The 14,133-nt window shown below is 37.3% G+C and overlaps 1 protein-coding gene across 1 annotated transcript in view; it reads right to left on the bottom strand.

Moving 5' to 3' along the window:
* Atf6 (activating transcription factor 6) overlaps positions 1-14,133 on the bottom strand; it is a 174,991-nt gene that overhangs the window by 89,097 nt on the left and 71,761 nt on the right. The window contains exon 11 of the mRNA XM_050158193.1: positions 8,273-8,404. Within this exon, the coding sequence (XP_050014150.1) occupies positions 8,273-8,404 (132 nt within the window). The remainder of the gene's footprint in view (positions 1-8,272; positions 8,405-14,133) is intronic.

Raw genomic sequence — 14,133 nt, 5'->3', positions numbered from 1 at the left:
TAGAATCTGAATGCCGGGCGATGGTGGCGCACGCCTTTAATCTCAGCACTCGGGAGGCAGAGGCAGGTGGATTTCTGTGAGTTCGAGACCAGCCTGGTCTACAGAGCTAGTGCCAGGGCAGGCTCCAAAGCCACAGAGAAACCCTGTCTCAAAAAAACAAAAACAAAACAAAACAAAAAATTAGAATCTGAACTGGGCCCATTACCTATTGATTATTCCCTCAGTCTGTATTTTACTCTGTTTCATTAAGAAGTCTTAGATTTGCTCTGAATATTTTATTTAAGATGTTCTGAGTTTATAAATTAGATATACTAAAATACAAAATTGAACATGGTAAGATTCATGATTTCCATTTATTCATTCAGTATTTGCTGGCTACTGTCTATGTGCTGGGTAATCCAAGAGAGAGCAAGAGAAGTCTACATCCTCAAAGACCTAACAGGAAGACAGATCAAATACAAAACAACAACAAAAACTCCACATACATAAAATTCAGAAAAACTGTGCTAAGTCTTGTAAAAGAAGCATAGGACTCAAATAGCCAAGCACGGCAGCATCTACTTCAGATAAATAGTCTAAGGAAGAGACAGTATTAAGTCAAGGCCTAGATGATAAGATTAAGTCAACTGCACAGACACTAGGAGAAGCAGAAGCGAGACGGAAGTGACAAAAAGTCAGACTCTAGAAACACAGAAAAGTGCTGAAGAGTTGTGGCAACTGGGACAGACACAAGAGGGAAAGACAGAGGCTGGGTCACAATTAGGACTTGATGATTGAAAGAGAAGTCACAAAGTATGGAAGTGGCATATTTCAATTTACCCTTGTATCTTGAAATTGTACAAACAATGAATATTAGTTAAACAAGGGAAGGAACAATGGTCCTCTGTGCACATTAATTTTGAAATACTAAAAGAAAAAGTCACAGAGACGACTGGATGTGTAAACACGTGTATGAGAAGTCTGACCTGGAAAAGGGATTTGAGAAGCAGTCATGTATACAGACATGGAGTCTGTAGCATGATGAGTCACGTCAGCAGAAAGAAAACAAAGTTGACAGCTTTAAAGCTTGGGATTGGACAAAGGAGAAGCCTGCAAAGTAATGAGAATGGAAGGAAGGAAGACGGAGTGAGCAGGCATGATAATATTGTGCATGGGAGGTTGACGTGGGATACCCCGCTGTATGCTGTGAATACGTTTTATTACCACTGGTTAATAAAGAAGCTGATTTGGCCAATAGCCAAGCAAAAAGAGCAGGAGGGAAATCCAAGCAGAGATAGAGAGAAAGAAGGCAGAGTCAAGGGAGAAGCAAGCAGCCGCCAGAGAAGCAAGATGAAAAGTAACAATCCACAGGCCTCATGGCAAAATATAGAATAATAGGAAGGGGTTAATTTAAGTTATAAGATCTAGTTAATAATAAGGCTGAGATAATATGTCAAACAGTTCATAATTAATATAAGTTTCTGTGTGATTACTTAAAACTGGGCAGCTGGGAAATGAAAGCACAGCCTCCAGTCACAGGAGGTGAAAGCAGGAGGCTCACAAGTTCAAAGCCTATGATACAGAGCAAGACTTAGTCTCAATTAACCAGGGGCTGGGAAAAAGCTCAGGGGTATACTGCACTGAATCCCTAACACGACAAAATAAATACAAAAGACTATGCAAACAGAGAGTCCTTTAAAGAGTGATCCATTTAGCCAAATGTTGAAGAAAGTTCAAGATGAGCGAATGACCATTAAATTTGGCCACAGTGAAAACATGCGCCCCACACACACACATAGCAAGTGGAAAACTAATTTCAGAAAAAGAGCAATGATTTCTGAGTATGGCACACAGAGGAAAAGAAGTGAGGGTTGAAGTTACATGAGACATCCCCTCTACTTGTACTTAGAAGGCTCTTCATGTCCTCTCTTCCAGCAATTAAGATTTACAGAGGTAAAGTGTCTGGAGTAAAACAAACACACAGGTACTGACTACACACAGGAAGAGATATCAGTCTAAAGCTGAGGGTCAACAGGGCCTGGTAATGCAACCCCATTCTGAATGCAGTTAGGAAGCCGCTGCTGCAACACGAACAGAGATGCGTGCACACACGCACACGCACACACGCACACACACCTGTCACATATGTCATTGGAAAAATCACACCTTTATACTTAATAAGGACAGGAAGTCTGTAGTCCATAAGGAAAATCCAAAATTGCTTTCAAAACTATATGTTGGCTGTAATTTTCTTTCCATATGATAAACTCTAGTAATGATTTCTGCACATCTGTGCTGGCTAACTTTGTTCTTACAGTCAGAAATATAGAGAAGAAATTTTTGATTAAAAAACAGTCTGATAGGAGAAACACAAGGATAGGGTGGACAGTGTTGAGGGGAAAAGAAGGGGAAACTCTAAGCCAGCATGCAATCTGGAGATAATCAGACCTTCACTAACTAGACAGTCAGAGCTCTAGGCTGCGTGCAAACCATTCTATAAAACAGAAGAAATTTCAGCAAATAAATCACTACAGGAAAGTGCAATGTTAGAGAGCTAGAGTTAATGGGAATTCTTGGGCTAAAGACAACTTGTGGCTGATGCCTTAAATGGAAACCACCCTTTCCTGTTTACTAGAAGACAGCTGTCATTTAAGCCTGATGTCCTACATCTTGAGGTAATAATTATTACTGACTTTCTCTATATTACTAATATTCTTTCTTACAAGTATCCCAGTTTGGCTGATAAATTATATTGCTACAAATACAGACATGCATATATGTACATATACTTTTAACACTGAAAAAAATCTATGCAATTACAACTTGCTAGTGGCAATATGCTAACGGCAAACAAATAGAACATTTAAATGACAGGATTATTTAGCCTTCCTTTATTTGAAACAAAAATGAGGCGTTTAAAAATACAGATTATGGTAAAGGAAAATTGAACAGCCCAATAATAAGGAAGAGGACAGAATTAGTTATAAAAAGTCCCTGCCCCATCCCAAAAGAAAGCTAGAAGGTTTCAGCAAACTGCGCAAGAAGCGCTAAAGTGAGCCAGATGTGGCACACACCTAACACGCCAGCTATCCAAAAGTCGAGACAGGAAGACTGTTAAGTTGAGGCTAGCCTGGCAACTTAATGAGACCTTTTGAAAAAACAAACAAACAAAAAAAAGAACAAAAACCAATGTAAATTTGTCTCAAACTAGTCCAAAGAACTGAAAGAAAGGAAACCCTTCCAAAGTTATTCTATCCTGACATCAAAGTCCCACAAGAACACATTCAAGAAAGGAATTCATAGAACAAAATCCCTGATTATCATAGTTATTAAAATTTTCAACAAAGTACTAGCAACTCAAATCCAAAATATCAAAAAGATTATACATCATGATCAAGTGGTATTTATTATAGAAATTCAAGGATGGCTCAATATACACAAATTAAAAAATATAACACACCATATCAACAGAATTGAAAACAAAAACTTTATGATTGTTTCAAAAGAAGAAGAAAAAGCATTTAGTAAAACTCAACATCCTATCATGAAAAAAAAGAAAAAGAAAAAGAAAAAAAATTGTGTAGAGACCAGCCATATAGTTTTCTGGTTCCTTCTCCCCATCTTTCTGGGACCATTCAGGACCATCCAGGAGTGTTTTACCAATAAGCCTAGATTTTTAATCTTAATTGTGGTTTGGTTTGGTGTGTCAGAAGAGAGACTTAATATTGGGGTACAGAAACCTTTCATTAGGTACGAAAGAACTTACCTCAACACAATAAATTCCCCATATGACAGACCAACATCATACTGAATGAGAACATCATACTGAATGAGAACATCATACTGAACATCATACTGAATGAGAAGAAACTGAAATATACACAAATCCTCTAAACTCAAGAACAAGACAAAGGTTTCTACCTTCACTTATTCAAAATAGTATTGGAAGCCTTAGAGCCAAAAGCAAGATAAAACAAGAAAGAGCCTCAAATGTTTTTTTTTTTTTTTAAAGAAGTCAAACAACCCTTTTTCACAGACAACACGATTTTATAGAGAAAACTCTCGACTCCACAAAAATCAATTAGAACTGACAATCAAGTTCAGTAAGATTGTAGGGTATAAAATTAGCAGCTTTGAGACTAGAGGGTGTGGTCCAGTGGTAGAATGACTGCCTTGCTTGAGTGAGGTCCATGAAGAGGAAGACCGTAGCTACTGTGAAAGAATAAAATAACCTACTCACAGCTGCTAGAACAAATACCTAAGAACAAATTCGGTAAAGGGAATGGATAATCTGCAATGAAATTCATCAGGCACACTAGTGGAGGAATCCATGGAAGGACATCCCATGTTCATGAACTGTATAATTAACATTGTTAAAATACACATACTACCCAAAGTGGTCTAGAGATCCACGTAATTCTTACCAAAATACAAGGTAAGTACTTTACCAAGTGAGCTATCTCTCCAGTCCTCTATCAAAGTACAAACAACATTTGACATAGAAATAAAAACATATTCCTATAATGTGTACAGAACTACTAAAGACTCCAAACAGCTAAAGCAATCAGGTAGAAGCTGATCGGCCTCAGCTATACAGTGAGTTTGAAACCAGCATGGACTATATGAGATTCTATTTTAAAAGAAAAAAAAATCAATGTTATCATAACCAGAATAGCATGAGGGGGAAAAAACATAAACTATTAGAATAGAACATAGAACTCAGAAATAAATTCATATATTCATAGACAACTAAACTTTCCCAAAGGCAGCAAAAACTTATCCGAAGTCTTTTCAATGAACAGTGTCAGGAAAACTGTTGTATGTACGGTAAAAAGAAACTATTCCTCTACAGATCAACACACACATTCTAACTCAAAAAAGAAGAAAAAAGGACATGCTTCAAGATATTGATCTGAGCAAAGATTTTTATGACCCTAAAACACAGACAACAAAAGCAAAATTTAAATGAAATTACATAAAATTAAAAACTTTTGTATAGCAAACAGAGCGAAGAACTTGACTAAGAGAAAATACCAGCATATTACTGATCCAGTAAGGTATGTATGACGAACTCAAGTGACCATAGTGGCTCATGACTGAAGTCTTAACATTCTGAGTTATACAGCAAGTTCCAGGTTAACCTGAGAACTTCTGGGAACAAAACTGAGTCTCAAAACAAAGGAAACAAAAACAAGCTACTCATATAACTCAACAGCAAAGAAACTTAATCTTTTTTTAAATGGATGAATGATCTGAAGTGCTACCTCTGTAGAAGTAGACACACAGACACAGACACACACACACACACTCAACCATCCCCAGTCATGGAAATGCAAATCAACACCACAATGAGATGCCATCTCATGCTAATTAGAACAGCTAGTCTCATAAAACAAACAATGACAAAGTATGAGAAAGGAGACACTCAAACACTGTTGGTGAGAATGAAACAGAGAGCAGCCACTGTGTAAACAGTATACAAGTTCCTCAGAGAACTAGAAACACAACTATTTCAATTCAAAGAATCAAAATTCATGTCAAAAAGATATCTACCCACATGCCCATGTTTATTGCAGTATTAGTCACAATAGCCAAGATATGAAAATTAATCTAAGTGTCCACTGATAGAAGAATAAAGAAAACACAGATACTAAAATAATATTCATAAAACTAAGTGAAATTTTGCCATTTTCACCAATGTGGATAGAATTATAGGACAATGCAACAAGGGAAATAAGGTAGAAAAAATACCATATTTCCTCACTTATATGCGGGAGCTAGAAATCTGCTATCACAGAGTATAAAATATAATCATGTATATCGGAGTCTAAGAAGATAAGGGGGAGAGAGAAAGGAGAGTCGTTAATGGGCGCCAGAGTGTGACTGGATAAGACAGAGCAGTTTAAATGTTCTGCAGCACAGAAGACTAGCTATGGTTGACCATAAAGCCTCAAATATTTTAACATATTTAGCACCAAAGAGTTTGAATGGTCTCAACAAAAGGAAAAAATGAATATCTGTCTCAGATGATGGATGCACTAATTACTCTGGTCCAATCACTATTCCTTATAAACATCAAAATGACAGGCACAGCGCAGTCTATAAAATTGCCTGATTAAAATTCAATGTCAATTAAAATTTTTAAATACTTTTAAAAGATAGGAAACTCATGTAATAGTAGCAGTTTAAAATTAAATTTAATCATTTTTTCAAAAGAAAAATACATATAGGTGTCCTGACAGCACATATAATCATCTAAAATCCAGCTCAGAACAAATTCATACTTGGAATTTTCAAATGTTTCCCAAATAATTTTTAAAATTTTTGTATTCAGGGGCTGGAGAGATGGCTCAGAGGTTAAGAGCATTGCCTGCTCTTCCAAAGGTCCTGAGTTCAATTCCCAGCAACCACATGGTGGCTCACAACCATCTGTAATGGGGTCTGGTGCCCTCTTCTGGCCTGCAGGCATACACACAGATAGACTATTGTATACATAATAAATAAATAAATAAATAAATAAATAAATAAATAATAAATAAATAAATAAATAAATATTTTAAAAAATTGTATTCAATTATCAATGATAATAGCAAAAACTTCAAACTAATGGACTGATATTTGCTTAAATCTCCTATAGTAAGCTTCAGACCTGCAGGTTGCTAAGAAGCGATTATCTCTTCTTACCGAGACCAGTACCTCAGATACACACAACCATTGGTGACTATGGGCAGGAGACACAGAGATGGTTTACATATTTCAAGTACTTTCATGTACTTGTCTCAATGAGTTATAAATTTCTTCAAGGTGATAAATTTCACCCTGAAAGTTGCCTAGGCCTCTCCGGTGAATGTACATGAACTGGCCACTACACTTTCCAGGAGTCAGCATTTTCAGCTCATGCTATTGCGGACACATACATGAAGGCTTCTCTTTATTATGGTTATTTTAGAATAAAGAATATTCCCATAAAGGTTACCTAAACAAAGAATGGCTTCAAGTACAAAATCAATAATTAGTTCTTATTTTTAGCAATTAACCATATTTGATCAAACACTACTAAGTCCAAAGACTATTCAACTTCAAACAGAGTTCTGTGGACAACCAAAGAACTCAAAATTACAGAACATGAAGAATAAACCTGGGCCAATTTTGGAAAAAAAAAAAAACTAATAAACTCTACCAATTTAAGGGACATTGTTACTACTACCAATGTCAGCAATTCAGAAATGTGACAAATTCTAACACGTAAAAAACAAATTAGCATAAACAATATGTAATGCTTTCTAATATCACACCATCTATTCCCTGCTGTGCTGCACTGCCATAGGACCCTCGGCTCCTCCCTCATCCTCAAGGGGAAAGGACACAGAGGAAGGAGTCCTCTGTGGTCCTTGCCTTGTGAAACTGCAGAGAGCTCAGGGCAGCAGGCCTGTGTCATTTTCAAGCACTTCATCATACTGTGACAGCTGCTGCACTGCGACCTCTCTGCCTGCTGCTCAAGACTCTGGCTTTTCTCTAACAAGAATCCCAAAACACACAGGGCAATATTTATGAAAAAGGATATAGCTCTAAAAACTGTACCTTCTTCTAATTAACATACTATGAGAATACGTTTTCATGTACATCTTTGTTTTAACATTAAGCAGAACAGAAATTTACCAAAGTATCTGTTAAATTATAAAAAGGAAAGGAATCAGAAAACACGACAAATAATAATCTTACTTAATGACTACAAATAGGTTCAACCATATCATTCCGTCATATCTATTCATAGGCATAAACATTAGTTAAATGTACTAAACCATAATGGGGTGAAAAAAACTAAAGCTAGTACATGTATTCTAACATATATGTATGTCAATACAAACGGATTATCTGATCGCATCTCAACAAAAATCCTTAACTGGAAAAAGTTTCAAAGTAAATTTATTCTTAAAATTGATTTTAAAAATAAAACAAATTGGAGCTGGAGAGGTGGCTCAGAGGTTTAAAAGCACTGGCTGCTGCTCTTCCAGAGGTCCTGAGTTCAATTCCCAACAACCACATGGTAGCTTCCAACCATCTGTAATGAGATATGTCACCCTCTTCTGGCCTGCAGGCATACATGTACAGGCATACTGTATACATGATAAATAAATCTTTTTTATTTTAAAAAATAAAAATAAAGTAAATTAATGGCATCAGTATTTCACTTGCTCCACTACCCACAGCCTATATGAACTATTTACATGTCAAGTGACAATAGGTAAGATTCTCCAGTTCATAAATCAACATGGCCAACAGGCCACCCCACCTGTAGCTGTTTTTCTGGTTGATAACATCTGATGGGTCTTGAACTTCTTTAGCAGAAAATTCTAAAAGATGCCTCCTTTGGCTTGCAGGGTTCACGCTGGGCTTCACTCTCCTGGAATCCTGCTCCAGCATGCTAAAAACAACGACAACAACAAATGAACCAGTAGCTGAAATTAAAATGGCACACACATAAGCTACGTCTAGCTAGAAAGCAAGCAAGATCTGCCTTGTAGAGTCACATGCGCAGCAAAAAAAAATCAAGGCCTAGAAACAAGTAGAGCACTGATTCCTTAAGTAATCTAGGCCTGGCATCTTGTACATAACCAACAATTTAAAAATAATTTTATAAGTATAAAAGTCTGTATTTATAAACCAATTAAACAAATGCAGTGTTTTACTTGCTTTTAAAACCCTACAACTACATTATATAAATTGCTGTAGTTTATATTCAGAGCTTCTTTCTCAAAGACCTGTATGCTGAAGGCTTGTATCCATCGGGAGGTAGTGGAACCTTTAGGAGGTAGGGCCTGGTGGATGAAGTCAGAACACTGAGTCATGCTTTTGAAGGGGATGCTGGGAACCTAGCCCCTCCTATCCCCTTCTCCCTCACTTTCCAGCAGCTCTGAGGTAAGCAGACTTCCATGACATGTTCCTGATAATATACTGTGTCACTACAAGCTCAAAGCAACTGAGTCAAGAGACCATGTACTAAAACCTCTGAAATCAACAACCAAATAAACCTTTCTGATTTTTAAGTTGATTTATCTCAAGTATTTATTACAGTAACAGAAAGCTAACACATATTAATAGAAACTCAGGTAAGTACATATAAACAAATTTTAAATGCAAATATTTGAAGTAGAAAATGTTTTCAACAGGCAAATCCTTCCAATGAAGGAAGAACTGCTGTTCTCTCCTAGTGCTCAAGGACATCATTGGCCTTGCCACAATGCTAGATGGCAGCTGTGGTGGTTTGAAAGAAAATGGCCCCCGAAGACAGTGGTACTATTAGGAGGTATGGCCTTGTGGAGAAGGTGTGGCCTTGTTGGAAGAAGTGCGTGTCGCTATAGAGGCAAGCTTTGAGGTCTCATATATGCTCAAGTCATACCCAGTAAGACAGACCACTTCCTGCTTGCCTACATAAGATACAGAACTCACAGCTACTTCTCCAGCACCATGTCTGCCTGCATGATGCCATGCTTCCTGCCATGATAATAATGGTCTAAACCTCTAAACTGTAAGCAAGTCACAAGTAAATGTTTTCCTTTATAAGCATTGCTGTGGTCATAGTGTCTTCTCTACAGCAACAGAAACCTTAACCAACACAGCAGGCTATCAAATAAAATTATCTAAAACTATTTATAGTCTATTTTCATTTATAAGTAAAAATTTTTATTTACTTCTTACTTTCAACTCTGCCTCGGGCTTTCACTCATCAGTGTGAAAGGCATAAATGTTTGGGGAAAATAATACCATAAATTAGACACATACACACACACATACATACATACATACACACACATACATACATACACACATACATACATACAAAATAGGCAGACAAACAGACAATATTGTAATAAATATAATACTTTAAACTCATTGATCATGTGCTTAATAAATCTGTCCTATCAATATCATTTTAAATCTGTTTATTTTTATAAAAGCTACACACATAACTTACATTAGTCATGATCCTGATTCAACACAGAGAATTCTCTGGGAATTAATAATAAAAGATTGTATTTTGAGAATAAAGTGGAAGGAGAAGGTAAGACTGATGAAAAGGAGCAGTTAGGGCCCCCTGGTCTAAAAGTAAAAGCCTTTGGGGCTACTGAGGTTCATCTTCAAATAAGCATGAATAGGCGGGAGGAAAACAAGAGGCAGATATATTTCTCTAGAATCCTTTCCTGATTTTTTTATTCTTTTAGTTTCTCAATTCTTTACCACTAGAAATCACTGCCACCTTCAGTTCTCATATGGCATGTTGTTATTCTGACCAACTGCAAACTCTTCAAAGGTACACTGCCAAATTTTGACTATTGTATAAAATTTAATTTTACAAAACTAATACTAAATTGTTATTACAATTGTATATTTCAGGCTGAATGCTTATTTAAGCAGCCATGCAATACTGCAAGCCTTGCTGCCTTGTAGAATGCCTAACGGAGGGCTGGAGTGATGGCTCAGTGGCTAAGAGCACTGACTGCTCTTCCAGTTGTCCTGAGTTCAATTCCCAGCAACCACATGATGGCTCACAACCATCTGTAATGAGACCTGGCACCCCCTTCTGGCATGTGGGCATACATGGAAGGAATGCTGTACACATAGGATGCCTAACTGAACCTGGAGGAAAGGCCTAGTACAATATCCAACTGAACCTGGGGGAGAGGCCTAGTACAATATCTAACTGGAGAGGCCTAGTTCAACGTGTAACTGAAGAGGCCCGGTGCAATGTCAAACTGAACCTGGGGAAGAGACAAGTGAGAAAGCAGGGAAGAAGGGTTAAACAATAAGAGTTTCATGTTTTCTTTTTAGACTTAAAAAACAAACAAACAAAAACCTTTGCCTTTGGTATCGGAAATTATATTTATAACAATATGCTAAGAAAGAAGAGTTAAGAACTTCCCCTTAAGCTGACAAAATCTGTTTGTTTAGCCCCTCAGTTGTGTTCCTTGCTGAACAGAATCCATGCTCTGACCCCTTCAGGGACTCAGAGGGCACCTCCCACTCTAGGGAGTCATGACGTAGTTTCAGAACTGAGCTCTATCATTACACTATACAGTTGATGACAGTTCCCCAAATGACTGATTACCTAATAAGCATGTACTAAATATCTATTATGTTCCAGGGACCTATTCTTTAGTAAATACACAAAGACAAAAAAAAAAGATAAAAAACTAAGTTACTTTCTATAGATGACAGAAGAGTGGTCAGTGTCATACATAACAGGGCTAAGCAGAACACTATGAAATATACAGGCGAGAGCACTGGACTCTACGGAGAGGCTCCTGAAGCAATTCTAAATGGCAAGCAGCAAACAAATGAGCAGGAGCACGAGAGCGAGTAAAGGCATCTCACGCAAACACAACAGTTCTATGAGTGAAGCACACGGGCTCGACAGAGCATTATTTAAGGGTGGGGATGTGGCCATGGGCAGCACAGAGTGGGAAGAGGAGCATCTCAAGAGAGAAGAGAGAGCAATAACACAAGGCTAGGTATGTGTGGCCTTGCCTGCCATGCTTACTAAGTCTAATAATTTATACAGTGAAGCAAAATCACTTTGTCCTTGTGTGAATTTATACTCTTCTGTATATCGGTCATAATCTTTCCAATGGCTGGTGGACTTTCCTGGTCAGGTGGCATCATCAGTCATCTTCATTTTAAGCATTAGTGTTATTTGTTTACTATTTATTATGACTGCCAGAAAAGCACATTATTAGACAATATCCTAGGCTCTGAACTCCGCAAGGAGTCTCCCTAATGTAACTCTCAGACTTTAAACAGAGAAGTCAAAATAGCTGTTCTGCCTTCTAAAAATGACGTAAAACACTTCGTATTCTCCTCTGAATCAGAATGTACCTTCTTCTGGTACAGTGGCTCTCAGACTGAAGCATCTGGACCAGCAGTGTTGGTATCACCTGGTAACTGGTCAGAAAAGTAAATTTTTGTATGAAGAAACTCTGGGGGTGGTTGTCTAAAAGTCGGTGTTTTAACAAGCTGTCCGGATGACTGCCAGTGACTAAGAACCTCTACCCATGCTTTCTACAGCATCTTCCTTGAAGATTCATGCCTTCACTATGGCTCCCTCTGAAGTAGACAGTTCAGAGAAGGACTGGGACAGAAGGACATAGCCAAAAGTGGCAAAATCTGGGGTTTACTGATTTTTTTGTTGATGTGGGAGTGACTTCTTTCTAATCTGTTGCTTTCATTGGTTAATTAATAAAGAAACTGCCTTAGCCCATTTGATAGGCCCACCCTTAGGTGGGTGGAGTAAACAGAACAGAATGCTAAGAAAAAGAAGCTGAGTCAGGGAGTCGCCATGATTCTCCCACTCCAGAAAGACACAGGTTAAGATCCTCCCTGGTAAGCCACCTCGTGGGCTACACAGAATATTAGAAATGGGTTAGAACAATATGTAAGAGCTAGCCAATAAGAGGCTGGAACTAATGGGCCAGGCAGTGTTTAAAAGAATACAGTTTCTGTGTAATTATTTCGGGTAAAGCTAGCCGGGTGGTGGGACACAGCCCACTGCTGCTCCTATTACAACATTTTGTAAACTAGTTCAGTACTGTTAATACTGTAGAGATTTAAAGATTCTCTGATCATCATTCCTCAATCATCTCACCATCTCAGAGCTGGTGTTCTCGCCGTCATTTACAGCTATTTACACGATCCATCTCGTCTATAATAAAACTGTGCAACAACTTTAGCACATTTATTAGAAGACAAGTATGCTATGGATGCAAAAGTGGCCGCTGTTCTCTGCACTGCCAATGCTGGTAATGATTCTGATCCTGTAATACCAATGTACCCCAGCAATTGCCCACAGCTACTTTGAGAATTCTACATTTCCTTGTAAACCAAAGAGCTCAGCTCTCGCACAGTGCACTTCACCACACCTTTATCTAGAGGCAACGTAACACTTTGAGCAGGAAATTACCAAAAATTAGGATTTAAATAAGCTAAGTCTTGAGTTTATTATCCACATATTGGACTGGAAAATAAGTGTATTAAGAAGTTTACTGTCTTCCTTTTCTTTTATTTCCTTTTTTAAATTATTTATTTATTTATTTATTTGCAGGGAGAAAATGCTATTTGGTCTCCAATTCATACATATTTTAATGCTTAATGTGAAATTTCTGAAAAAATACTTGAGCTCTGAAATAACTGGGAGAAACTTAAGCTTAGCTATGAGAATAACTTCACATTTATAGTTTCCTTGTATCTCTTAATATTTAAAAGAATTTCATTCCACTGCCAGATTTCAGGATTGTCTAAGAATAATTGTAATATTACAAATATCAAGAGGAATTTGGCAGCTCTTGAAGTAGCCAAATATACAAAAGGGTATGAGAAAATTATTGTTGATATGAACTTTTAGATTCTTGGCCTGAGTATTTTTGTAATATTGGAAAAAAATTAAATTTCCAAGAACACAGAAAGATGAGTCCAGCACAGCAAGAATATGCAGCTAGGCTAGTGACTGCTATCTGGTGACTTTATTACCCATAATAGTAATAAAATAATTAACTAAACCTTAAATATGTATTTATTTCTGTTTCATCTGCTTAGATGTTTTGCTTGCATGTATGTCTGTGCACATGTGCATGCAGTGCTCTTGGAAGATAGAAGAGGGGGCTGGACTCCCTGAAGCTGGAGTTATAGACAGTTGTTAGCTGCCATTGGGGGCTGGGAATCAAATCGGGTCTTCCGCAAGAGCAGAAAGTGCTCTTATATTAACTGCTGAGCCAATTCTCCAGCCTCCAGCTTAACTTTTTATAATTAACTTAGACCAAGTTCTATCCAGTAGTTTAAAATAAACTAACAAATACTAAGAAAACATGAGTCTCTGTGATCTATGACTCTACAATCAGAAACATGCTACCCACCAAGAGTCACGATGGCTCTAATCCACAGAATAATCATTATACAAAAAACCTTGCTTATGTTATGGGCCAAAGATCCTGAAAAGCATAGATTAATAAAGCATGAATTATTTTAATTTCTTCCAAAGTTTGAAAGAAGCATTACAAGAATTGCTACTTTACTCTTTCCCCTATGAAATTCTAAATGTCAACAACTGTTTTCGGTTATTAATGGGGCCAATTATCCTTAAGACTTCAGATATCCAATCTTCAT

The sequence above is a fragment of the Alexandromys fortis genome, unplaced genomic scaffold (assembly GCF_014885135.2).
Source record: "Alexandromys fortis isolate MF-2015 unplaced genomic scaffold, M_Fortis_MF-2015_v1.1 scaffold_106, whole genome shotgun sequence".
NCBI classification, from domain to species: domain Eukaryota; kingdom Metazoa; phylum Chordata; class Mammalia; order Rodentia; family Cricetidae; genus Alexandromys; species Alexandromys fortis.
This window is presented reverse-complemented; position numbering and strand designations above follow the sequence as displayed.